General features: G+C 40.2%; 1 protein-coding gene across 2 annotated transcripts in view; it reads right to left on the bottom strand.

The window, feature by feature from the left end:
- The window catches only part of col19a1 (collagen, type XIX, alpha 1), a 215,356-nt gene that overhangs the window by 79,229 nt on the left and 110,629 nt on the right, over positions 1-25,498 (bottom strand). For both annotated transcript variants that reach the window (XM_039651732.2, XM_039651740.2), the window contains 5 exons: positions 22,378-22,422; positions 18,706-18,741; positions 6,393-6,455; positions 6,249-6,293; positions 6,051-6,083 (listed from right to left, as the gene is read on the bottom strand). In XM_039651732.2, coding sequence (XP_039507666.2) covers positions 6,051-6,083; positions 6,249-6,293; positions 6,393-6,455; positions 18,706-18,741; positions 22,378-22,422 — 222 coding nt within the window. The remainder of the gene's footprint in view (positions 1-6,050; positions 6,084-6,248; positions 6,294-6,392; positions 6,456-18,705; positions 18,742-22,377; positions 22,423-25,498) is intronic.

Here is a 25,498-nt window from a genome sequence, read left to right as displayed (position 1 = left end):
CTGTCCTTGTCCAGAAAGGAAATAAAGACATCATCAAAGTAGTCCATGTGACATCAGTGGGTTAGTTGTTTTGAATTATCAAAAAAACATTTTGGTCCAAAAATAACAAAAACTACAACTTTTTTCAGCATTGTATTGTCTTCCAGTTCTGTTGTCAACAGAACCGTGAGATTTCGCTTAGTGTATATTACACAAAGCTTCTGTGTTGCACGTCACACATAGGCTCACTATTGGCCGAACTGGTCATGTGTGTGATGCATGTGACATACAACCTAGAAGCTTTGCGAAGTTTTACTATGTGCCAACAGAGAAGGAAATGGATAGTTGAATAAAGTCGTTATTTTGTTCGTTTTTTGCTCACAAAAATGTATTCTTGTTGCTTGATAAATTTAGGATTGAGCCACTGAAGTCACTCTTATATTTTAACAATGTCTTTCATAACTTTTGGGTCAGACAGTTTAGATCCCTTAAGAAGCCTATGGAGGAGTGATCCAGCTCTCAGATATATAATATAATATCTTAATTCGTGTTCTGAAGATGAATTAAAGTTTTACGGGGTTGGAACAACATGAGAATAATTATTGACAGAATTTGAATTTTTGGTAAACTAACCCTTTTAGCATTGAACGCAACAGGGTTCCTTTTAGAGAATGGTGGTCATTTATGTGGTCTTTTAATTAAACATATGTAAGAAAATGTGAATTTATTAAGCAGAATATACAGGAAATTGATAATCGAGTTACTAAAATATCTGCATTTTAACATATGCTACTGTTCAAAGTTTGGTGTCAGAGTTTTTTTTTTGTTTGTTTGTTTTTCATTCACCAAGGTTGCACTAAATTGATCAAAAGTGAGAGTAAAAACTTTTTTTTTTACAAAAAATAGATATATTTCATATAAATGCTGTTCTTTTAAACTTTCTAATAATCAAGGAATCTTGAAAAACGTTTGAACGGTAGTACAAATAAACATTTGTTTAAACCATGTTCGTACTCATTACATTTTCTACCAATGATAGTTTAAAATGTACGGAGCCCTTAAAGAGACATGGTGAAGGAAAAAAAATGGGAGTCGGGAGATAATACAATAATAGATATTCGAAAATGCGTTCCATCGCAAAACTTTTGCGCTCCACCGAGAAACTTTGCTTTTAGAAATTTTAGAAACTTTGCGTTCCATCCCAAAACTTTTGCATTTCCCTGGGAAACTTTGCTTGTTTCACAAAACTTTTACATTACCCTGAACAAAATTGCATTTCCCAGACAAATTTTGCATTCCCTTCTAAAACTTGCCGCACTACTTCTGCTATGCACAGCTGCGTTTATACCACAGCTAGGCAGGCTGCATCGGCACTACAATCGATGGTCGTACTGCAGATCGTCCAAGCCGATCTTCTCTGAAAACTGGATGAGGAAGGACCGGAAGCTATCAGCATGCCGGATTTAAGTAGAACAACGGACCTGGCTGTTCGCGCGGCAAAATCTGCAGCACAGGCCATTGGCCGAAACATGGCTTTTCTCACCATTGCTCAGAAACATCTATGGCTGACGCTATCTGAGATACCGGACTCCGCGCGCTCCGTGTTCCTTGACGCGCCCATCTCCCCAGCTGGCCTCTTTGGATCATCCATCAAAGATTTACAGGATAGATTCGCTGAGGTTCAGAAGATGTCACAGGCTATGGAGCACTTCTTACCAAAGCGCTCTAGCTTCGCAGCAGGTCGCCCAAAACAGCCGTCTGCTTGAAGCTCCCAGCCACAGCCTCTGGCCGCCGCCAAGCCTGGGACAAGAGACCACGCTCTCGCTCTGCTGGAAACCACCCCCATCAGTGTGGGTGCCGGCCAAAGATTGAGATAATGAGATAAAAATGCCCATGACTCAGTGTTTATTCCAACACACAAGCACAGCCCACCACAGTACAGGGCTCGCACAAATAAAATAGACTCACTATCAAGTGCCCACAAACACTACACTCTGCATGTCCCACGATTTCTGTAAAAAAGAAACCAATACACAATCAGCTCAGGCCGACGTTGTTTTCAGTGCAGTAAATGCGCCCACTGTCCCGTCCCCACATTCACTCACAGACATGTTAAGCCCCACAGGGTTTTCCCCGCTCGCTTTCTCTCTGCAAACTGCCAAAAGGGAGTCGAGCATGGGCAGGCTGCCAGCCTTGATCGGCGTGCCCACCACCTCAAATGCTGCAAGCACTTAGCATTCATTTTACAGCACATTGAAGCTCTCTGGTCGCCACTATATTGCGGCCAGAGCACAGATCTCATTCTACCTCTAGCTATTTATGCAAATGCGTGGACAAAGCTTCCTGGGGTATCAGAATCGGTTCTGAACATTATAAAAAGAGGCTATTCGCTGCACTTCGCTCGACGTCCCTGCTGCTATACGGCATGGTTTGAAACTACGGTAAAAACCAAAGTAGCTCATCTACTTCGAGCCGAAATAGCAAAACTAGTGAGCAAAGGGGCCGTAGAGCCTTTAACTCAAGCTCAGAGCGAAGGAGGTCTATAGAGCAGATATTTTCTGGTACTGAAAAAAGAAGGGGGTCTCAGACCCATTCTAGATCTAAAACAGCTGAATAAAGTGCTTGCGAAATGACAGTTCAGAATTCTCACAACCAGTAAAATCCTTGTGCAGATTTGCCAAGAGAACTGGTTTGTTTCAATAGATCTGAAGGATGCGTATTTCTAAATACAAATAGCATCACGTCACAGGCGATTCTTGATATTCGCCTTCGAGGGCCAGGCATACCAAGTCAAGTATATTTATATAGCGCTTTTCACAATATAGATCGCATCAAAGCAGCTTCACAGTATCAATCAAAACATGTCAGTTGTGGCTTATATTAATCGCCAGGGTGGCGTCAGGCCCCAAAACCTTTAAAGGCTGACGGAAGGCCTCCTGGTGTGGGCTCAGCACAATCTTAGCGGAACATGTGCCTGATCACCTGAATTTAGGACCAGACATACCATCCAGAAAAAGGAGCAGGAGTATGGCTTCTGCCCCCGCAGACGGCCCTACTGTTGCCCTACTGTAGACCGGTTTGCGTCCCAAGAAAATGCCCACTGTCCAAAGATTTTCCCCAAGAGCAGGGATGCGCTGGCCCACGTTTGGCCCCACTGCTCACTCTATGCCTTTCCCCCCGTCTCGCTCCTGCCTCAGGTATTGGAACGAATCAGGGAAAACGGATGCTCAGTCCTACTTGTGGCTCCGCTCTGGAAAAACCAGACTTGGTTCCTAGTTCTAATGCAGCTGACAAGCACTGCCCCATGGCCAATACCGATGAGGAAAGACCTCCCCTCTCAAGCCAAGGGCTCGATTTAGCATCCTCGCCTGGAGCTTTGGTCCCTAGATGCGTGGGCCATCAACGGATACCTGCTAACCTCCGTGAAGGACTGTTAAACATGATGACGCAGGCTAGAGCCCCGTCTACTAGACGACTCTATTCCTCAAAATGGTCAATGTTTTCTGGTTGGTGCGAAGTTTGAGGCTTTTCACCCCTAGACTTCAACCCCTAGTTCTCTCCTTTCTTCTATCCAGCTACTGGATAAGGGCAGTACCCCATCAATGCTCAAAGTTTATGTGGCGTCCATAGCAGCATTTACTAAACCAGCGACTGGCCAGCCACTGGGGAAGAACGAACTGGTCATCCACTTCCTTAAGGGAGCTAAGATGCTGAATCCTCCCAGACCCCCTTCAGTCCCCATGTGGGACCCTGTTCGAGCCAATCCATTTATCAGACATGAAACATTTGTCATTCAAGAGGGTGTTTCTTATAGCTCTTGCTTCAATGAAGCGCATAGGGGATTTACAAGCACTCTCAGTAAGCGTGACATTTATAGAATTTGGGCCAAATAACTCGAAAGTCATACTCAAATCAAGACACGGGTGCGTGCCTAAATCCCTCAACACAACGTTCAGGGCTCAGGTTATTTCCCTGTCTGCCCTGCCAGTTTACAACGAGGGAAAGGACGCAAGCTTCCTTTGCCCAGTCAGGGCATTAAGAGCTTATGTGTCTGTTTTCAGACAGACTGAGTAGCCCTTCGTTTCGTTCAGTGGATGTTCTAAGGAACTAGCCGCATCGAAACATAGCCTATCCAGATACATAGTTGATGCTATAGTGCTGGCCTACACTTCTAAAGGCTTGCAGTGTCCTTTGGGCGGCAGTGGCTCAGTGCTTCATGTAGGTTGTCTACTAACCGAAAGGTTGGTGGTTCAATCCCCGGATCCACCTGACCAAGTGTTGAGGTTTCCATGGGCAAGACACCTAACCCTAGTTGCTCCCGACGAGCTGGATGGTGCCTTGTTTGGCTGACACCGCCGTCGGTGTATGAATGGGTGATGAATGTGAGGCAAATTGTAAAGCGCTTTGGTGGCTATTGGGTCTATGAAAGCGTTATATAAATGCAGTCCATTTACCATTTGGGTGTCAGAGCGCACTCCACAAGAGGTGTGGCATCATCGTGGGCTTGGTCTAGGATATCTGCATGATATCTGTATGGCGGCAGGCTGGGCCTCCCCGTCTACATTTATAAGGTTTTATAACCTAGAGGTTCTTGCCTTACTGGCTAAACTACTTTCGGTCTAAAGATCAGCACTGTCCTGTTGCTTCAGCTCAGAATATTGAAAGTACTTGAGCACCGCTCTCTGATTGATAAAATAACTCCATGGGCAATGAGTGAGACCCATACTGTTACCCAGTTCAGGCCAAACATGTTCACTCTGACTCTGTGGAACACTGTTGAGGTAATTAGCTCACTTAGGATGCTACTTATTGGGAATGATGCTTATAGCCTCTCTTCTCAGACTCTCTGTGAGTCCCTGGTGTTTATGCACTATATGAGCCCCGGGCACCTGCCCTTGGGACTTTGGTTTTGGATCCCATCACGCACAGCGTTTTACATTGTGTTCCCCTAGCGTAAGATATTATAGACCTTATTCAGAGCAGCGCCATGACAGGTATTAAAGTGAGGCTGTGAGGGATAGTCTTACCGTGTTTCCAATGGCATCCGCTGTAAAAAGCTGAATAAAGCTCCTAGATTACTTACAATTTTCCACAGCTGACATTGTCGGGAGTTTTTTGTCAACTGTAATTTCTTGGAAAGATTTTTTTCCAGTGTTTCATGAGCAGAACAATCCGAAAACACATTAAATAACAGTACAGCCCATTGAAGAGATGCAAGTCTATCCCTCACAGCCTCGCTTTCATTCTCATTAAAAATCAAAGATGGCGCTGCCGTGAATAAGGCGTATGCAGTACAAGAGGACCTCTCGTAAGAAAACCTCTCTAGAAGAGGGTTCTCTCTGGAAGAGGGAATGAGTACTGCATATCTTTGCCATGCCTGCAACACGCTCTGGGTCGCTTCGGCGATTATATCAGCCCTTCGAGCTGAATTTATAGGCCCAGGCCACGCCTGTCTCTGTCCACGGGATGTGACGTAGTGGGCGCGAAGCGCCCCCATTGGATCTGACGTCACCTCTCAATAGGCTGCTGCAGTTGCCACAGGACAGCCAATAGGCACGCAAGCCGTTTTGCCCATGTCTGCATGCTCCCACGACACGTTTTACATTTATTCAAAATTAAGAATAATTTCTGGCTTCAATATCTCATGGAGAAGAGGTTTTCTCCTAGTGTAAGATATTACACAAGTATATCACAAGTACACAAGATATTACGTACGATATTATTCCCTCTTGAGAGAACCAAGGTTACGTTAATAACCGAGTACGTTATTGTGAGTGAAGACAAAATTTCTCGGGGGAATGCAAGGTAATGCAAAGGTTTTGTGTAAGAACGCAAAGTTTATCAGCGGAACACAAAACATGACATATACCTTTTCTTCCCATGTCATGTTTTCATCATGTCCCTTTAGGGGCTCTGTAAAAATTAAAAGTTCAAATGAATCCTAGAGCACTGGCTCTGAATCATTTATCGGAGTGGTTTATGGCATGAAGGCCGGTATGTCTACAGTAAATACTATGTAGAGAGCATCTGCATAAATCAGAACTTCTGGCTGAACCTCTGCCAGTACTCACGGGGCCCGCCGGTCCTTTGGGTCCTTCTTCACCCTAAGGGAATAATAATAAAAGACACACAAACAAAGTTAAATCTGAACTTCAGTCAGTCAAAAGTCTGTCTACACGAGACTACAAAGATCCGTCAAACAAGTGAAAAGATCACCCTCCTTCCAGCACAAACGCACAGAAGTAACAAATAAAACATGCATTACAAACCTTTTGCCCTTTTATTCCACCGGCTCCCTCCAGGCCAGGCAAACCCTGTGGAGTGAAATGTTAGAAGAGATGGATTTATCATGAGGTAAATAAACACACAGAATCTGATGGAATTTTTAATCAGGCCTCTGAGATGTTTCATACAGCGTTCCCTCCATCACCCTTCTGTCCATCCATTCCTGTGACACCCGGGTCACCCTTCACTCCCTGAAAGACAACAACAATCACACATACAACATATGAGCACACAGATAATAGTGTAAATTAAGATGAATCTAAATATTTTAAAGATGAGCATAAATAAAGTGAAAATTAAATTTCAACACCACTTCACTGACTATTATTTATTTTCCTGACCTTTTTTCAGGCCAAGAAAAATCACAATTTGTAGCAAAGACTAAACTGCAATGAATGTGACATTCAAAAACACATCAAGTTTTGACAAGTCAAAGATGGGAAAACACAAAAGACAACACCATTTCAAACAAAGCAGAACAAAAGCAATCTGACGCTGTAATATTCATGATTCATTCATGCTGTGATGCATGCAGGGAGTCTAGCATCCAGCACCGCGGATATCACAATTTTTTTTCTGGTGGTGGTGGTGGTTGTTGATGCAGTGTTATATGGCACAGTCAAACTGATCTCTGAACTCTTATTTGATCTAACTTCCATTACACAAATGTTCTCATGTTTGCATAAATCACACATGTTGGTTTACCACTTAATTACAGCCACTAAACATGAAATCAATGTTCCGTAACTCACCACAGCACATCAAGACACACAGATAGGACGGGAATTTATCGGCCAATAGATGGCACTTTCTCACTGAAGATGAATTCCTGTCTTATTCTGCATCCATTTTGAGATGCTGTCCTCTCTTTAGACAAAGCAAGCTGGGCATCTTTTACACTAGCAGACGTGACAGCAGTTACTGTACGGAGTCTGAAAACCATTTTTGGGTTGGATACTCCAATTACACAGGGTTCAAAGTTAAATGATATTAAGATGAAGGGTTTAGAATTGCATGCCATGTTTTCTTTCAAATGAAAACACCAATAACCACATTGAGAGAATGTTTTAGTAGGTGTTGGAGAGAAGGGACCATCACAACACAATCATGTGGTGTGCTTACTGGCACACACTACATACTGTACACTGTTCAGCATGCGGTAGAGTCTGACACATTAAAATTCCTGCGAGGAGCTCTATGGAACGGTAATACAATTTGTCTACTCAACCTGGAAAAGGCATTTTCTCCAAATTGTACAAGCTTTTCTTTTCAATAAAATCGCTTACAGTTACAGGAACAACCAAGCAGACACAAAAGATACCAGTGTGTTTGATATAATGCCAAAGCTCACAATCTCTGTTCTTCTCTGTAATTGCCACCTCCCGAGTGATCAGATTGCTGTCTGTTTTGATTGCGTTTTTGAGGGCTCTGCAACGCACTATGCAATCAAATCAGTAAAAAAGCACCAAAAGCTTTAAGTTATATTCGAAAAGTTGTCATATGTTTTCACTGTCGCTTTAAATACGTTAGAAATTCATGTTTTTTTTTATAATCGGCTTTCTGAATGTTTCAATCTCATGATGCAATTTTGAGAGAAATATGGAAATAAAAGCCTTCCCTAGTATGTCCCCAGTGTTGCATAGCATTTAAGAACCTTTCTTTATTGAATATCATATCATATATCATTGGATTATATTATCTTTGTCATGATTCCTGTCTTGAGTTCCCCTTGTCTTGTGTGGACTTTTATTGTTTCCTGTTTTGTGCCGTGTGGTTGTAGTCCTTTGTAGTTTTTTCTGTTGATTAGTTCATGATTGTTCTCAGGTGTATCTTGTTTCCTCATTACTTAGTTTAGCTTGTTTGTCCCTGTGTATTTATAGCCTTGTGTTTCACTTGTTACTTTGTCAGTTATTGCATGTGTAATGGTTGCCTCTGTGATCCCCTGGCTTTGTTCCTTTTTTCCCCGAGTTCTATGTTATCTGTTTTATTTGAAGAGTTCAGATGCAAAAGCCTCTAAATGCCATTTGAAATTTTCTTCTTTAATGATGATTTTTATCAAACTTGTATATTTAAGTTCAGTAATTTCACTTAAATAACAATTAATAGGTAATTATCATTGCCATTTAGGTGAAATTACTGAACTTAAATATACAAGTTTGATAAAAATCATCATTAAAGAAGAAAATTTCAAATGGCATTTAGAGGCTTTTGCATCTGAACTCTTCATTTGTTACTTTATGAAATCACCCTGCGTTTAGATCCTCGTTTTGGCCTGCTTTCCTCAGCTTCATTACAATCTTAAAACACGATTTATTCAAAACTATAATTAAAAGCTGCCCTTATAAGTTTCCTTGAACAAAAATAAACGTTATTGATTAAATACATTAAAAAAAAAAAAAAATTATGAAATTCAAAATAACCAATTATATAAAAAAACATTTTAAATAAATACTTTTTAAATTAATTAAAAATACTATAATATATGTCAATTAAATTTGAAATACATATAAAATAATGTAAATAACCAGATTTAAAGGACACAATGCTGATTGTTATCAGATATAAAAGCAATAAAATGTCCGCAAGTTTAAATGATCCCGCAGTAGCTTTAAACTATATGAAATTTCATTTTCAAATTGTATTAGAATTGGTGTGAAACTTCATGGAATAAAAACTTAATGGAATAAAAAAGGTCTAAACGATCAATATATGTATAAAAAAAAAAACTAAATATATAAAAATGAACAGCTTGGGGAGTATTCAAAGAATATTCAACAAACAGTTGTTTATGTCTTAAGTGCAGGTAAACAGCTGAGAGAAAATATGATGTTTATCAGTATATTATACCCATGCATTCAGTCTTAAAGTGACAGCAGTTTAATAAATAGTTGAAAAAAACTTGTTTTGGTTTCATGTTTTCTTGTCTTTCATTTAGCAATTCTATATACGTATATATCTATATATATATTCCATATATAATAGTCTGATATCCGGTCATGGCATGTGTTCCCTCTTCCGATCTTGTCATGTGTTTTCCCTGTTCATGCGTCCTGTTCTGATTGGTTGTTCTGATGATTGTGTTTCTCTGTTCTGTTTTGTGATTGGTTAATTTTAGGGTTGTCAGTTAAACACGTTATAAACGGTGTTAACGTAAACCCATTTTAACAGAGTCAATTTTTTAACGCGTGATTAAGTCTTTTTGGCCTACCAAACTTTGTAGTTTTATTTCATATGAATTTGCAACGGGATGCGGCATGTGCGGCGCTGTGCTACGCACGAGGAAGACATTTTGTTTTGTTTGTCGTCGACCAAAGCGCAAGCGGATCTAGCTAGACCGGAAACAAAACAACAGGCAGGCCACACACACTCATTTGGGCTTGCGAGCCAGCCAAAAGTTGGTTAATGTTACGTTTTGAGTGTATGACGAGTGCGAGACGCCGAAATGGATGCCAATGAGATTCTGAATGGAAACTTTACTTTACTAAAAAGTTGCGAAATGGTTGAATTGACAAGACCAAAGTGATCTGTGTTTTGTCGTTGTGAACTGAGCTATCATCATCGCAGCAGCAGTTCCAGTCTGAAATACCACTTGATTGCCAAGCACACACAGACGCACACACACACACACACACAGCTGATGCGACTTCTCTGCCCCCTCGTCAATATCAGGACCTTGTCAGTATTTCTTTCACCCTTTTATTGATGGAGAGTGTTACATTGTGTGAGAGATTATTTGCTCCAAGTGAGAATGTTTCAGTGTGAAATAGCCAGCCCGTTCTCATCCTTTAACGTCATATAGAACGCTATATGCAAAAACGGCGCTATACTACGCACCCTTTATCGTTAATATAACACGCGAACCCAAGACGTTATAAATCCTTTAGCGTGAATATGACACGCACACCCTACCCCACACCTAAACTTAGCCCTCACAGCGCTTGTTATATTAATGATAACGGGTGCCATGTGCGTAGTATAGCGCCGTTTTGTCATATAGCGTTCTATATGACGCTAAAGGATGAGAATGCGTTGGAAATTGAACACATATGCCAATGTTGATAAGAGCATTAAAATGAGAAAAAAAGAATGTGAGAAAAAAAAAATCAAGAGACATTTAAAATAGATCAAAATGTGCGATTAATCGCGAGTTAACTACGACATTAATGCAATTAATCGTGATTAAATAATTTAATCGTTTGACAGCACTAGTTAATTGTCTTGATTGTTGTTAAGTGATTCTTCTGCATATAAATAACCCTCATATTGGGTTCTTACTGTAACTTGCCTCAATGGACTTTAGGCTAGTAGGTTGCTAAGGCCGAAAGTACGTTAACCACAAGCAACTCCGAAATGAAAAAGCAGAAATTACTCGGCTAACTCTTGAACTCTCTTCACACTGTCAGGAAAAACGTATGCAGACTGCTACACTGTTCTCAGAGTCCAGTCACAGTCCAATGCCCGTGTGAACGGGTGGAGATGACACACACACACACACACAGCGCTCTTAACAGCAAATTGGAGCACTGCATAGTGCATACACACTCTCTTTCTGTCTGAGCTCAAAGGTGCAGTGAAGCAAAAAGCCTTTCCCTCTGGTCCTCTTTGTCAAGCACCAGCATGCTCGCCAAACCCCTGTGTAATCCTGAATCCCTGTGAGAAGATTTATAGGAAATGTTCTTGCTGAGGGAATAGTGTATTTTACGGCCAGCTGATGATAGACGGTCACTCGTGATCAGTAATAAAAGCCACGCAGAATGGACAGAGTCTGAATAGCTCTACTGTGAGCTCGACGACACAATTGCTTTTCTCACTTTGGGGTCTCCTGCTGAGAAAAGCAACTTGAACCAAGATGGTTCACTGGTCATGTAGCTTGGCAAAACAGCAGTTTTATAGTCAAGTTACACTCCCTGCTTCACCACTCCAAACCACTCATCAGGCTAATCTAACCAGCTGACGAGAGCCCAAACCCCTGTTTAAATCAGTAAATGCAAGGCCATTTACACTTCCATTCGTAAACGCAGGTGCTGTGTGCACATTTGACCTTGTCGACTTCTAAACTCATCTCACAAATAAAAATAAACAAACTACAACAAAAACTCCCTTGAAAAACACCTTTTAACTTTCCAACATTGTACATGCATCAGAGAGTGATAATAATGTTTTTGACATTCATTTGGAGCCATCAATTTTTTTTCTTTGCCCCAACAAATACGTCAATAATTCAACTTAAAAGGTGAAACTAATATATTATATAGACTCATTACATGCAAAGTGAGATATTCCGAGCCTAATGGTGCCACAACTTACAGTTAATAATAACTGATCATTTTAAACAAATAATGTGAGTAAAAATGTATAATATTTTTCACAAAACAAGTTCGATGTAACACACAACAGTTTTAAAACTTTCACTAAGTGGTTATTATAACATGGTTATAGTTTGGCGTGATGCAATGGGTTTAAAAAAGCAAGTGTTTCATAGTTCTGAAAACAAGCCAGCAGCCTTTCTGATTGGCTTTCTTGTGTATTTTGTATTCCTAATGGCCTGTGAAAAAATAACAGACACCCTGAGGCATTTTTTGTTCTATGAAAGGACCGCAGGAAGGTCAAACATTGACAGACGGCCCTGATGCTGTATGATACAGGCTGATTTTAAACGCAAAGCCAAAGGGTCCAAGCCCCACCGAAACAATGAGGAACATTTTATCTCTGAATTCAGCTCATCTAGAGGTTAAACTAAACTTCTCACCACACAAGGGTTTGGAGTGTGTGCATATTCATACATAAAACTCAAATGTCTCAGGATCATATGTTTTACTGTATAGAAACATTAATGTACTGTATTGACCACACAATATTAGTACAAATAGTTAAATAAAATAGAAAAATAGTTCCAACAGATTTAGCTGTGGTATCGAAATTGATACTGAGAACCATCAAATTTTAATAGTATTGGTAACGGCTAGTGGAATTTTGATATTGCATCATCTCTACCCAAGCCTGAATCATTTGTCCCTCCAAAAAACAAAACAAAGGAAGTTAATATGTCAGATGAGTTTGTGTGGGATCAGGTAAACAACACTGTTGCTTTGGTTACTTTGTCCATTTAACAACACTGAAACAGTAATTACTGTAATTTAAAAGAAATTAAGAAAGATTATTTTGATCTAAAATGGCCACTAACAGCAGAACAATAATAAAAATAATCTAGTGTTTAGACATCACACTATCTGAACGATAAACAATTATTAACTCACTTTAATTACTGTACTTGTCAAACGAGGGACTTGAAACATGTTGTGTCAAATTGACTGGAAAAGTATAGGCTATAAAACATATTTGAATTAATGGAGGTATTTAGGGAATGTTTTGGTGTGACAAACTCATGAGCAAAAAGAAAATCAGTAGTTCTTGTCTAGGAAAAAAAAAGACCAGTTGTCTAGTTCTTGTATAGTAAAAAATAAAAATAAAAACAGGGAAAAAGAAGAAAAGAAATTGGTAACACTTTATTTTGATGGTCTCTTTTGAACATTCTGTTGACTATAAGTAACTTTGAAACTACACGTCTACAGTTTGCACCCTACCAGTCTACTGTCTACTGTAAAAAATAATCCTGTAAAAAACGGTAAAATACTGGCAGCTGTGATTGCCAGCACCATACTGTAACTATTCCGTGTGTTACTGTTTTTGTGTTCGAGCATATAGTTGTTTAATTAAAGTTTTATATTGTAGCTGACAATACGGTATTTAGCCGTTAATTTGAGAAACAGTAACACACTGTATTTTTGCTGGTAACCACAGATGCCAGTAGTTTACCGTTTTTTACAGGATTATTTTTTAGTGTACTGTTACCGAGAGTTAGTTGAGATGTAGGTGCAACATTACTTATAGTCAACATAATGTGTTAAAGGGACCATTAAAATAAAGTGAAACCAAGACATCTAAAAACAAAACAAAAAACAGATACATTTATTTGTGACTCAAATATGATACTAAGACCATCATTTTAACATGCTTTCTTTATATCTCACTGACAAAATATTTTATTTTCTAATTTATGCACACGTCTAACACAAATTTGAGGTTTATGATTAAAACAAAATTAATAAATTTAATAGATAATGGGGTAAAAATTAACATAAAAACAGGTGACGAGTAGTCAAATAGAAAGCAAACTGTTCATTATGTAACATTATGTGGATAAATTATCAGAGGAAGGTTAAAGAACAGACAGGCATGTGGTCCACCTTGAGACCTGACTGTGTGTATCAGCGGTGGTGTGAACTGAAGAGTTAAGGAGCTGCATGTAAACACTCACTCTTGCTCTCTCTCTCACTCTGTATATATATTTAAATATTTATATACTGTATATTTATATTCATACAGTGCCATTGCCCCTAGTGAGATATGACACCCCTGGGCTTCATGAAATTATTGCAGACCTTTTTGCAAAAGCACTGTTCATAATTACCATCTGTCAGGCTTGAGTCTGAGAAGTGATGCAGGATGTGTGTGTGTGTGTGTGTGTGTGTGGCTGTTTAACAACCCAAGCAGACAGCCAGCGTTTGACTGAGGGAAGCCAGTCGGTAGGATGTGAGCATGTCCTTCCTTCTCTGTTCTCCGAAGGACAGCACAGAATAAATGCTTCATCTCACTTTACCAACAGACAGACAGCACATGCGCCTCAACAGTCTTCTATGTCCCTGACAGTGGTGCATGTGTTACCACTGACCTCAAAACAACTCAAATCTAATGATGTTTAGTGTGCAGTACACACTGTTTACCACTAAAAATAACTAATAAAACCATTAGTGTTACAGTCTCGTTTTGGATTCATTTCCATTCTGTTTTGCATTCTGTTCACCTGCAAATTCTGCTTTGCCTGAGTACTGTTTGCTAGTTCCCTTTCGAGGGAACTCTACACTGCGTTGAGAATTCGACCCTTTGGGGACGCTCCCTAAGCGTGCGCCTCTGAAGTATGAATGAAACTATTCCAATCCTGATTGGTGTTGCGTCGTGACGTAGCGTAACGGCATACCCGGAAGTATAAAGGTGACGCTGACACAAAACATACTAGCTTTCGTTCTTCAGCAAGCGCTCTGTGTTGAAACTGTCTGTCATATGTGGTGTTGTTTGTCACTCAGTTTATCTAAATGGCTGGCGGACAGTTCAAGAGGTGTGTGCATGTGGGGTTACACATGCTTTGAGTGTGAACTGTCTGGGAGCGCAGCATGCACGAGCAGCTCTCGAGGGAGCTGCTTGTGCTGACTGTGAAGCACTACCCATGAGAGTGTTGCGCTCCCGGCTGGCGCTCCCGAAGCACTACCCATGGAGTGTTGCGCTCCCCGCCTGCCAGCCCGTCCGTTGAGGCGGCGCGGCGATTGAGATCGTGGGGTTCGCAGCGGGATCTTGCAGATGAGAATGAGACTGCTGATGCACTTTCTCATTCATCGTCTGATGATCCCGTAGCCACTGAGAGTGGTGCAGAAGCCGTGGCTTCTTCTGCCCACGATCAGGTCCTGATACTCGAGCTCTCTGCTTCCGAGGAAGTGGATGTGCTCAGTATCGATGCGGATGACCGTGAGTTAGGAGCACCAGTTCACGGCCAAGCATATGAGGAGCTGGTGGAGGTTGTGACTCGTGCTGTGGCCAGACTTAACATCAGCTGGCCACAAGATGAGCAGGGAATGCAAGCGAGAAGCAAGCTTGATGAGTGTTTCCTGCAGCATAGGTCACAGTCTCAGCGCTGGGATTTGCCGTTTTTCCTCGATCTCCACAAAGAAATATTGAGATCGTGGGATAAACCGCATTCGTCCCGTGTCTCCAATCCCAGTGTGGTGGATTATAGTCATGTTGTGGGGGCAGGGGACATGGGCTATGGGAAGATGCCGAAGGTAGAGGAAGCATTAGCGGGATACCTCTCCCCTGAGGCGGCATCTTCCCTAAAGATCCCGGCGCTGCCTAGTAAGCCCTGCAGAGATACATCTGCACTTATTGGCATGGCGGCAGGTCTCCTGAAAGATTTAGATGAGGGGGAGGGCCCGACACCTGAAGATGTGGCGGAGTTAAGGAAAGCCACAGATTTATCTCTCCGGGCCACAAAAGAGACGGCCTGCGCATTGGCTGCTCTATGGCAGCTATGGTGGCCACGGAGAGACATCTGTGGCTAAACCTGTCTGGAATGAAGGAAAAAGACAGGTCATTTCTGCTGGATGCCCCACTCTCGCCTTCTGGCCTGTTCGGTGACGCCATTACATCAGTCGTCGACAGGTTCCAGGAGGCGAAGAAACAATCTGTGGCGTTCCAGCAGTACCTCCCCCGTAAGGCCAAATCTAAATCAAGTAGGGTAGGGCAAAGAGATCAGACCCAGCTGTCAGCCAGCTCCTCGCATCGGGTAGAGTAGAGAGAGAGCATTTCCTCTAGAGCCCCTACTCCTGGAGCTTGGCAACAGAGGAAACGCTCTCAGCTGAAGTCCTTCAGCCAGAGAGGCGACCTGAGGGACGTCATTCAGGCTAGGGGGGCTTCAGGGAAGAGGTCCTAGCTGAAGTGGTAGGACCTCTGAGGGCTGTCCCCTCCCCTGCAGGACAACTGAGGTTGTTCTCGCAGCGGAGCCCTCTAGGAAACAATGTATGTTTATATGGCCTCAAATGGAATGTGTTTGTCACTTGGTGTAGAGAACAAGAGTTAAATCCAGTTAACAGCCCGGTGGCTTCAGTTCTGGAATTTCTTAAAGATCATTTCTCTGCGGGTCTCTCCCCTTCCACGCTTAAGGTGTACGTGGATGCCATTGTGGCTTCCCATGCACCTTTAAGTGATGGGCCTCTGGGGAGGCACCAGTTGGTCATTCGGTACTTGGAGGATGAGACCGGCAACCAGGTCCAGGGTTCCTGCCTGGGACCTGGCTATAGTTCTTGAAGGGTTATCCCTGGCCCCATTCGAACCTATGCAGTCAGCTTTGCCTAAGGACATAATGCTAAAAATGGTATTTCTCTTGGCTATTACCTCACTTAAGAGGGTGGGAAATCTCCAAGCCCTGGCAGTGACACCAGCTTGCTTGGAGTTTGCCCCTGGCAGAGTGAAGGCCTTTTTGTACCAGAGTGCCTAAAGTTTCATCTAATATGGCTAGATCTACAGTCCTTCAGGCATTCTATCCTCCACCTCATGTGTCGGCAAAAGAAGAGAAGCTTAATTTGCTCCGTCCCGTCAGAGCTTTGAGCGTGTACCTTGAGAGGTCCTTTTCTTGGAGAAGGTTGGACCAATTATTAGTGTGTTTTGGGTCACCTAAGAAGGGGCTCCCGGCATCCAAGCAAACTATTACCTTAGTAATTGGATTGTTCAGGCTATTACCACAGCTTACAAGGTGTGCGACTTGCCTTCACATTTAGCCGTTAGGGTTCATTCAACTAGAGGCATGGCTTCCTCTAGGGCCCTCCTTTAGGGAGTACCCCTACAGGAGATCTGTGAGGCAGCCGGCTGGGCAACCCCACACACTTTTATTAGGTTCTACAGTCTTCACCTTCCTAGTACGCCTGGCGCACACGTGCTTAATCAATGCTGAGTGCCTAAATAGTTTCATTCCGGGACAGGCCTACTTGGTGGGTGGCTTAGTGGGCACTCGTTCCCCAAAGAGTCGAATTCTCGACGCAGTGTAGAGTTTCCTCAAAAGGGAATGTCTCGGGGTACGAGAAGGGAACGAGACACTGCGTCGTTTTGCCATGCCCCTTGAGGCTTTAAAGCGTCTTGCTTCATCGCGAGGCTGGTATGTGTTGTGTAAGCATCACATTTATACTTCCGGGTATGCTGTCACATTTTACGTCACGAAGCAACACCAATCAGGATTGGAATAGTTTCATTCATCCTTCAGAGGCGCACGCTTAGGGAGCATCCCCAAAGAGTGTCTCATTCCCTTCTCAGGGAACAAGGGTCATAGTCATCATAACCCGAGACATTAGTTTCTATGGATTTTGATTAAATTAGGTATTTCTTAAATATCCAAAGTTCAACAACAAAAGAGCAGATCCCTTAAGTGCAGATGATGACGTTTGAGTGATCAAGGATATTCCAATATACAAATAAGATTTCCTTCAATTCCTCAATTTTCGTTCCTTGCTTCTCGCATCCTACGTGGATGGAGCTGAGACACAAAGAAAGGAAGCGAGCAAAGGGAGCAAGGATGCACAAATTTTAAATGAAAAGCACCATTAGACTTTCAACATGTACATAAAGGCCACATACAGTGACCAGGTTGTTGATGATAAACACGATTCAACAAATTATATTTTTCAGCTTAAAACTGCCACTAGAGTCACCAAACATAACAGTCAAACACATTCCCTGTCTATCATTGATAAAAAAACAAACAAACAATTAGCTCCACCGCAAACTCATGCCATGGTTGAGCCAATGTTTCTATAGAGGGTATGCGTGTGACGTCACCATCGGCCGGAGTGCCTGCAGTTACTCACAGTGAGTGGCAAAAAGACTGAACGGCTGTATTTGTTTTCAGTGTGAATGCCGCAAAAAACAAACAGAACACATATAAAGTGGGAAAGAGCTTTGCGATTGATTGTACAACTAGATTTGACAAAAAAAATCGGAGGTATATTTTTACAGACTGCTTTAGAAAGAGGAGCAAATGGATCACTGCAATTCACAGAAATAACTGGACTCCAGTCAGCGAAAGGTGGATTTGTAGTTATCATTTTGTGTCAATATGCTGAATTTAGGTGTAAAACCATGCCCATATATTTTGTATTGTTACATATATATTTAAACAATTCATCAATTCAATATTTATCAGTGCATATTCTTTATTATTGGATGTTTTTTAATAAACACTGAAAAAAAAACCCAATATTGTTCGTTTTAGTCGCATTTTTGCAGTTTCCCCTATTAAATCCAGTCACGCAGCAGATCTTTTGCCACTCAGTCAGGCTGAGGGGGGTTGTTCCGGTGGGAAAGTGACGTCAATGCATTCCCTCTATATGTCAGGCTGGTCGAGTGGTTTAAACAAACAGAGACATGTTTTGAATGTACAACAATTATGATTGGATTACTTAAGTTAAAAAAAACTTACATTGGTAACACTTTACAATAAGGTTCATTAGTTAACATTAGTTAATGTATTTACTAACATGCACTAACCATGAGCAATACATTTTTTACTGCATTTGTTCATCTTTGTTAATGTTAGTTCATGAAAATACAACTGTTCATTGTTTGTTCATGTTAGTTCACGGTCCATTAACTAATGTTAACAAGATTTTAATCAAGTATTAGTAAATGTTGAAAATAACATTAACAAAGATTAACAAATGCTGTATATGTGCTATTCATTGTTAGTTCATATTAACTAATGTAGTTAACTAATGTTAACTAACGAACCTTATTGTAAAGTGTTACCCTTACATTTAAACCCTGGAATACAGAGGTAAATCTTACCTTAACAGCTGCAGCATCACATGTACCAGGTGGACCCTGTGTTGAAGACATAAATCTCAATGTTAGTAATTCAAACTTACACTTCCATTAGGTAGTTCATATGTACATACTTTGGGTAAGAAAGATAATTTCAGACAAAATCCCAAAACTGCTATTGTACAACGCAAAACAAAAGGAAAATTCAGCTTTAACAGCCTGACACACCAACCAGGACAACATTCGCTGCGTATTAGCCTCTGTCGCCCACGACTGCAGCAACAACACCTGAAAATGTCCTTGACAAAGGTCACTAGACACATCAGCTCAACTAAATATCCAGACAGATAAGGGCTCCTGGACCGCACATGGCATTCCTCGACACCTCGAGGCTGAGGGAGGATGTCTGTGCCGCCCGGGGCCCTCGTCTCTGCCACCGACAACAGGCCACTCATAAATGCCAGCTCCCGGGGACAGAAGCAAGGTTGGCAGATGCCATGGAAATTTTTGAGACACTGCCATTTAAAAATGTCACTCCATAAAACCACCCCTCGACTCTCCACCACTTTATAACTTTACAGTGGTGAAGAGTGACAGATTTACAGTATTGTGTGAAACTAAAGGGTCAGTCACTGTTAGTATTCAGAACAAATCTGCAGTTTGCAGGCAACTTTGCAGTTTAATAAATCTTTAACTGAACAGTTCAACAAAAAAATGCCAAAATGCAGTCATCATTTACATTTACAATTAATCGAACAAGCAATTACAATGAATGGGGTATTCAAGATTGAAAAGGTTGCAAAAATGTCATCGAAATCAATTCGACTGCTATTTCATGTCTTCTGAAGCCATATTATATATTTGCATAAGAAATAGACCCTAATTCACTAAAATTCATGACATCTGGCACTGAATCTTTTCAATGTTTCAATCCACAAAACCAGTTTGAATTTGTTTTTCAATTCACACTTTTTGCAGCAGTTGGTGAAGTTCATCAGTAAATAATGACTTAAATTTCAGCTTGTTTATCAAACGTAGGTATCTTATGACTTTAGACCACTTACAATATAGTTCGAAAGTAAAATGTGATCTTTTATTTAAATTTTAGTTTGAGATCCAGTTTTCATTTATAGTAACTGCATAGAAAAGAGTGACCAGCACAGGTTAACAAAATGACAGCAAAAAAGTGTCAGAATAAAAAAAAAAAAAAAAAAAAATGTAATGAACCGTTCCTTTAAGTATTCATTCAATATGGCGAAGAATTAATCACTCTTTTCCCACTCAAAAGAGATTCAGTAAAGCGGCAATGTTTATCCAGTTCCATAGATGTTGGTACAAACACAAAGCCTAAGGCAATGTAAATATTCCAGCAATTCTGATGCAACATACGTTTCAAAGGCTGAAGTGTGTGCATGCGATTTTTACTTCACACACATTTTCAAACTGATGCCACGGCTTTGATGAGATGACTATTTATCAAGCAGTAAACTAGGGCCCCTTTGAGAGTCTCCTCAGGATGTTCAATAACACTTATGCATGGGACTGCTCTTAATATGGCCCTCTGGGCTGCTTGAAATCGTAATTTGAAACGTCGAGCCACACCGCATATGTCATGGAGATTTCACTCAAACCAATGCAAAAACCAAGAAAGCTCTGCTCATCTGGAGGGGAATAAATATAGCAGCAGGTATCTGACCATTTAGCACAACATGTCAAATTGTGTTTGCTTTTTGAAGCAGATTAATGACAATAATTATGCTTTCTGATTCTGCAAATGATTGAATTGCAGGGGAAGGAAATTAGGAACAGAAGTGATATACTGTAAACTAAAAGGTGCAAATGAGAAACTCATTTCAGCCGTTAAGAATCGATTCTTTCTTTAAGGACACATGACTTAAATAATGTCTTAATTGACTGTAAAATGTTGAAAGGCTGTGGGATGTGTGTCAACGCCATGTCAAAAAACTTAATTGCTCTTGACTGAATAACTTTTCCAACTTTAATAAGGAGCTGTATGCAAGAAATTTGTTTCAATTAATCATGAATTTTCCCTGATATGTCACTAGAAATTAAGAAATCATGTTCATTTCAAATACTTATATCACTGACAACAGTAGTCCGGCCACGATAATGTCATTTTAAAAGTGAAGTTGCAGCCCTCAACTGATGTTGATGTTGTCATGTCAACATTGGGATACACCACTCTACAGTAATATGAAAGTGATTGCAGTACCAGTTTTGGCCACAATCTTGCATACGGCTCCTTTAAAAAAGCAGTGAAGACTGTGAATTGTTTGATAACATTACATTATTATTCTACATTAATTTAAAGATTAACTGTGAAATTACAACATACAAATCTATTAAAAACTTTAATGTTAGGTGTGATTAATCACAGGGAAAAAAAACTCAATTAATTAGTTAATATATATATATATATATATATATATATATATGAAGAGTTCAGATGCAAAAGCCTCTAAATGCCATTTGAAATTTTGTTCTTTAATGATGATTTTTATCAAACTTGTATATTTAAGTTCAGTGATTTCACTTAAATGGCAATGATAATTACCTATTAATTGTTATTTAAGTGAAATTACTGAACTTAAAAATACAAGTTTGATAAAAATCATCATTAAAGAAGAAAATTTCAAATGGCATTTAGAGGCTTTTGCATCTGAACTCTTCATATATATATATATATAAAGAGTTCAGATGCAAAAGCCTCTAAGTGCCATTTGAAATTTTCTTCTAGAATGATCATTTTTATCAAGCTTCTATATTTAAGTTCAGTGATTTCACTTAAATGGCAATAATAATTACCTATTAATTGTTATTTAAGTGAAATTACTGAACTTAAATATACAAGTTTGATTAAAAATCATCATTAAAGAAGAAAATTTCAAATGGCATTTAGAGGCTTTTGCATCTGAACTCTTCATATATATACAGTGAGGAAAATAAGTATTTGAACACCCATAAAAAAAGTCCAGAAATCACAATGTATGATATTTTTTAGGGTTTAAAAACTGTAAAATGGAGCTCTAACAGAAGCTGAAATGTCTCACCAAAATATATAAGAGACAAACACGCAGGGTTTAAAACTTTGTGAATGACAGGCCTAGAAATTTATGAAGATTTCTGCAGAGTTTTACAGGAACAGATTCTGTGTGGGCCTGAGAGTGGCTCATAATGTTAATGCTGATATATAACAAATATGTCATCTACTGCATCAACAGGTAATACCAGAATTTTTTTTTTACAATGTGCTTCCTCAGTAAATAATTAAAAATAGTCAAATCTACGGTGGCTGAGAGAGCTTGACGTGCTGCAACTGAAGAAAACGCATGCAAATAGAAAAAAAAAACTGCATGCAAATAGAAAAGAGAAAAAAAACACAAGCAAATAGAAAAAAAAAAACACCTGTACAAAAAAAAAAAAAATATCATCAGTTTCACAACACACATGTGCTCCAAATACTCACAACATAACCAAATACAGAAACGAGCTGCCATGGAAACATTTCCGTTGTGGCCTGTGTTTCTGTATTTGGAGCAGCACATTGAGCTCTCTCAGCCACCGTACAAATCAGTTCCTGAACTGTAACAGTAGTTTTCGGTCTCACGCATTGTTAAATATTTGGCCACTTTCTTGTCCACACTCTTTTTTCACAAACTATAAACTAAGTCTTACCGGTGGTCCTGGAGTGCCCGGTTCTCCTGATTTTCCCCGCCGGCCCTGCGACACAGAACATGAGAGAATAAGTAAAGACAGACCGTTTCAACAATAGGTTTATGCTTGGCAATGCTGGGTGGCAATTGGAAGCCGACAGCTCCTCTTACAGCAGTGACTAATTTGCTTTTAATTAACCGAAAGAAAACATGCTTAATTGCATAGCTCTGTGTGGTGCATCGCTTTCTCTATACCACCCAAGTCTATCATCTCCCTCCCAGCTGTGACAAACCCCGGCCACATCAATCAAAGCAGGGTCTCTGTGACGAACAGAACGGGCCCCTGTGCACGGACCCGAATGCTCGCCTGGGCATAATGGACTGTTCACAAATATAATAACTGCCTTCAATTCATGTGCTCGAAACACACAAAATGGCAAAGTGCATGAGGTGGGAACAATGAAAGCCGTCAAAACTGCCAGTCACCGCTTTAATTTTTCGAAGCGGCACGATGACATGAGGGTATCGAAAAAACTGACATAAAGACAACCTCGAGGAAATTAGTTTCCACATTGTCCCTCCAAGAATGAGCAGGACGTCTTTGCTAAATTAATTTTATGGAGACGTTTTATATACATGCACACGGTGCAATTTCAGCAATATGTACACCTTTATTATGAATTCAGCAGGCGGCGGAGGAGAACCAGACTGTTTTTTTGTCTTTTTTTGTGTGTGGGGGGAGTGTTTGCGAGATCGCTGGTCATGGTTGGATGAAAGAGGAAGTGGAACATTGCACACAAAAGACAGTGGCTTGTCTGTATCCCCAGAACTGTTCATTTACATAGTCTTTGATTCGACAATGTTGAGTTTGCCTGTGTGTCATTTTCATTACCTGCATAAAGAACTCCCGAAAACTGAACCACTTTCATAATCAGGCCTTGTATGAATACATGTGTGCTGGTAATTGTAGAGCAATAAGGGAAAATTAACACAGAAATAATCTCAGCAGATACTTGTATCAGACATTGTCTGGCTGATCACTGGTTGGTCGACCCCACTGGCCATCTTCTAAAAGCCAACATAAAGCAACATGTTTGAGAACCATAAAAGAGGCACTAAAACCATATCAAGTTATCTGCCTATCATGCCAGTAAACAACCAGTTAGAAACACTACAGCCACCATCCACAACAACCTAGAATGAGGCCATAGTTACATATGCAAGGACATCAAGAAGAGAATTTCAGACATGACTACAAAAATTAACAGCCAATCAGAAGAGTGCGTGGGTGGAGTCTCTTTCCAGGCCAACTCATTCGCAATAAAATTGATAAGTACATAATCTAATTTATAAATATAACTCCATTTTACAATTTAAGACCCAGATATACCTCAAGTGAAATTGAAGAACAAAATTTTGCCAAAATGAACTTCGTTTGGAGTTCGAAACAGCTTGCCACGTGTGGTAAACGCCTTTCTACCACAATTAGAAAGCAAAGGGAGATATTTTATTTTATAGAAATTGCTTTTTAAAGACTAGACAACAAACGGCTGGTAGGGACTACACAAGTGTCCTCCCGGGAACCCCACAACTGGGAACGTGATTTATAGATTATTACGACAGAATATGCTAATCAATAACTAGAAGATAACTACACAGAAGCTATATAAATTCATCAAATAACGAATTCACAAATGTTGTCACTTCATCTTGAGTCTCTCCATCTTTGTCTGACTCCAGTTTGAACATAAAAGGCTAAAAGTTTTCGAAATGTTCAGTGCTTGTCTGTGTGAGGTAATCGAAGCTGCTAAGGACACAAGCTGTTGTAGCTCCGCCCTCTGTGCCAGGAGCAGCAGATCATTTGCATTTAAAGGGACAGACACAAAAACGGTGCATTTCTGCTCACCCTCAAAAAGCGACAATTTTAACATGCTATATTAAAATATCTGTTTGGGATTTTGAGCAAAAGCTTGACATACACACTCTGGGGACATCAAAGACTTATTTTACATCTTGTGAAAAAGGGAATTAAGAATGCAGCCATTAATGTTTAAGCTGTTGAATGAAGACTTTGATTATGAGGTTGTGAGAAATGCCTAAGAGATAAAACTTAAGCTGATTATCTTAATAAACCGACAACTAAGCATGTCACAGTGAGGAAATTTTCACACCAGTAAATATACTTGCGACACACAGCAAGTACAGTAAACAGGGTATAGAAATTGCTTTTGAAAGCACTCGCTTTTCACGTTCGAATGTACGATCACGTGTACTCTGTGCAGGCATCAGAGAGCTAATATCAACATGCCAGGTATTAAAATCACTTTTATCAGCAGCCATATCACCCTGTTGCCCAAGACTGGTTTCCCATTAACTCTTTCCCCGCCAGCGTTTTAAAAAAAAGTTGCCAGCCACCGCCAGGGTTTTTGACGATTTTCGCTACATTTTAATGCCCCGCTGAATATTTTCTTCCATGAATATATGAAGATGATATATATAAAAATAAAGATCTGAGCCTCTGCTTTTAGGCAAAAAAAACGTTTTTATTTTATCTTCATTTGTTCTTTTTTTTATTGCCTCTTGAACAGAGGTAGGTTTTGTCAAAAACACAACATTTTGGACAAAAAACTGAGAAAAAGGTATTTTTATCAAACAAGTGCATTTAAAAGCAGAATACATTCAGATGTTGTTTCCTTTCCAAAATAAATTAAAAACATAAATAAATGTAAAATATATCAAATTTCCCAGGATGTAAGGGAAATGTAACTTTTGCAATAAAACTTCTGCCTCTGCCTCTCTGTGTTCTACCTGTGAATAATGAATAATTGGAATTACAATAAAAAGGCCTAGACACACACACACACAAATACATATTACAATGTGGTAAATGTGCACAACGAGAGAAATAATTTGACAATTACACCTTCATATTTAGACAGCCACACATAAATGCCTGCACACACACATACATATTATAGTGTCATAATATTATACGATCTATCTGCGGCACGTCCATGGCTACAACTTTCTGACAACATGTGCATCTTTCTCACTGACTACTTCGTCCCGATCAGATTCAGAATTATCAAATAAAGAGTGATCGGACTCCGAGTCCATTAACCTCCAGTACTTCAGCCATATAC

Source organism: Pimephales promelas, chromosome 11 (assembly GCF_988280905.1).
Source record: "Pimephales promelas chromosome 11, fPimPro1.hap1.1, whole genome shotgun sequence".
Lineage (NCBI taxonomy): Eukaryota > Metazoa > Chordata > Actinopteri > Cypriniformes > Leuciscidae > Pimephales > Pimephales promelas.
The sequence above is the reverse complement of the archived record's forward strand: the minus strand, read 5'-3'. Positions and strand labels throughout refer to the sequence as shown.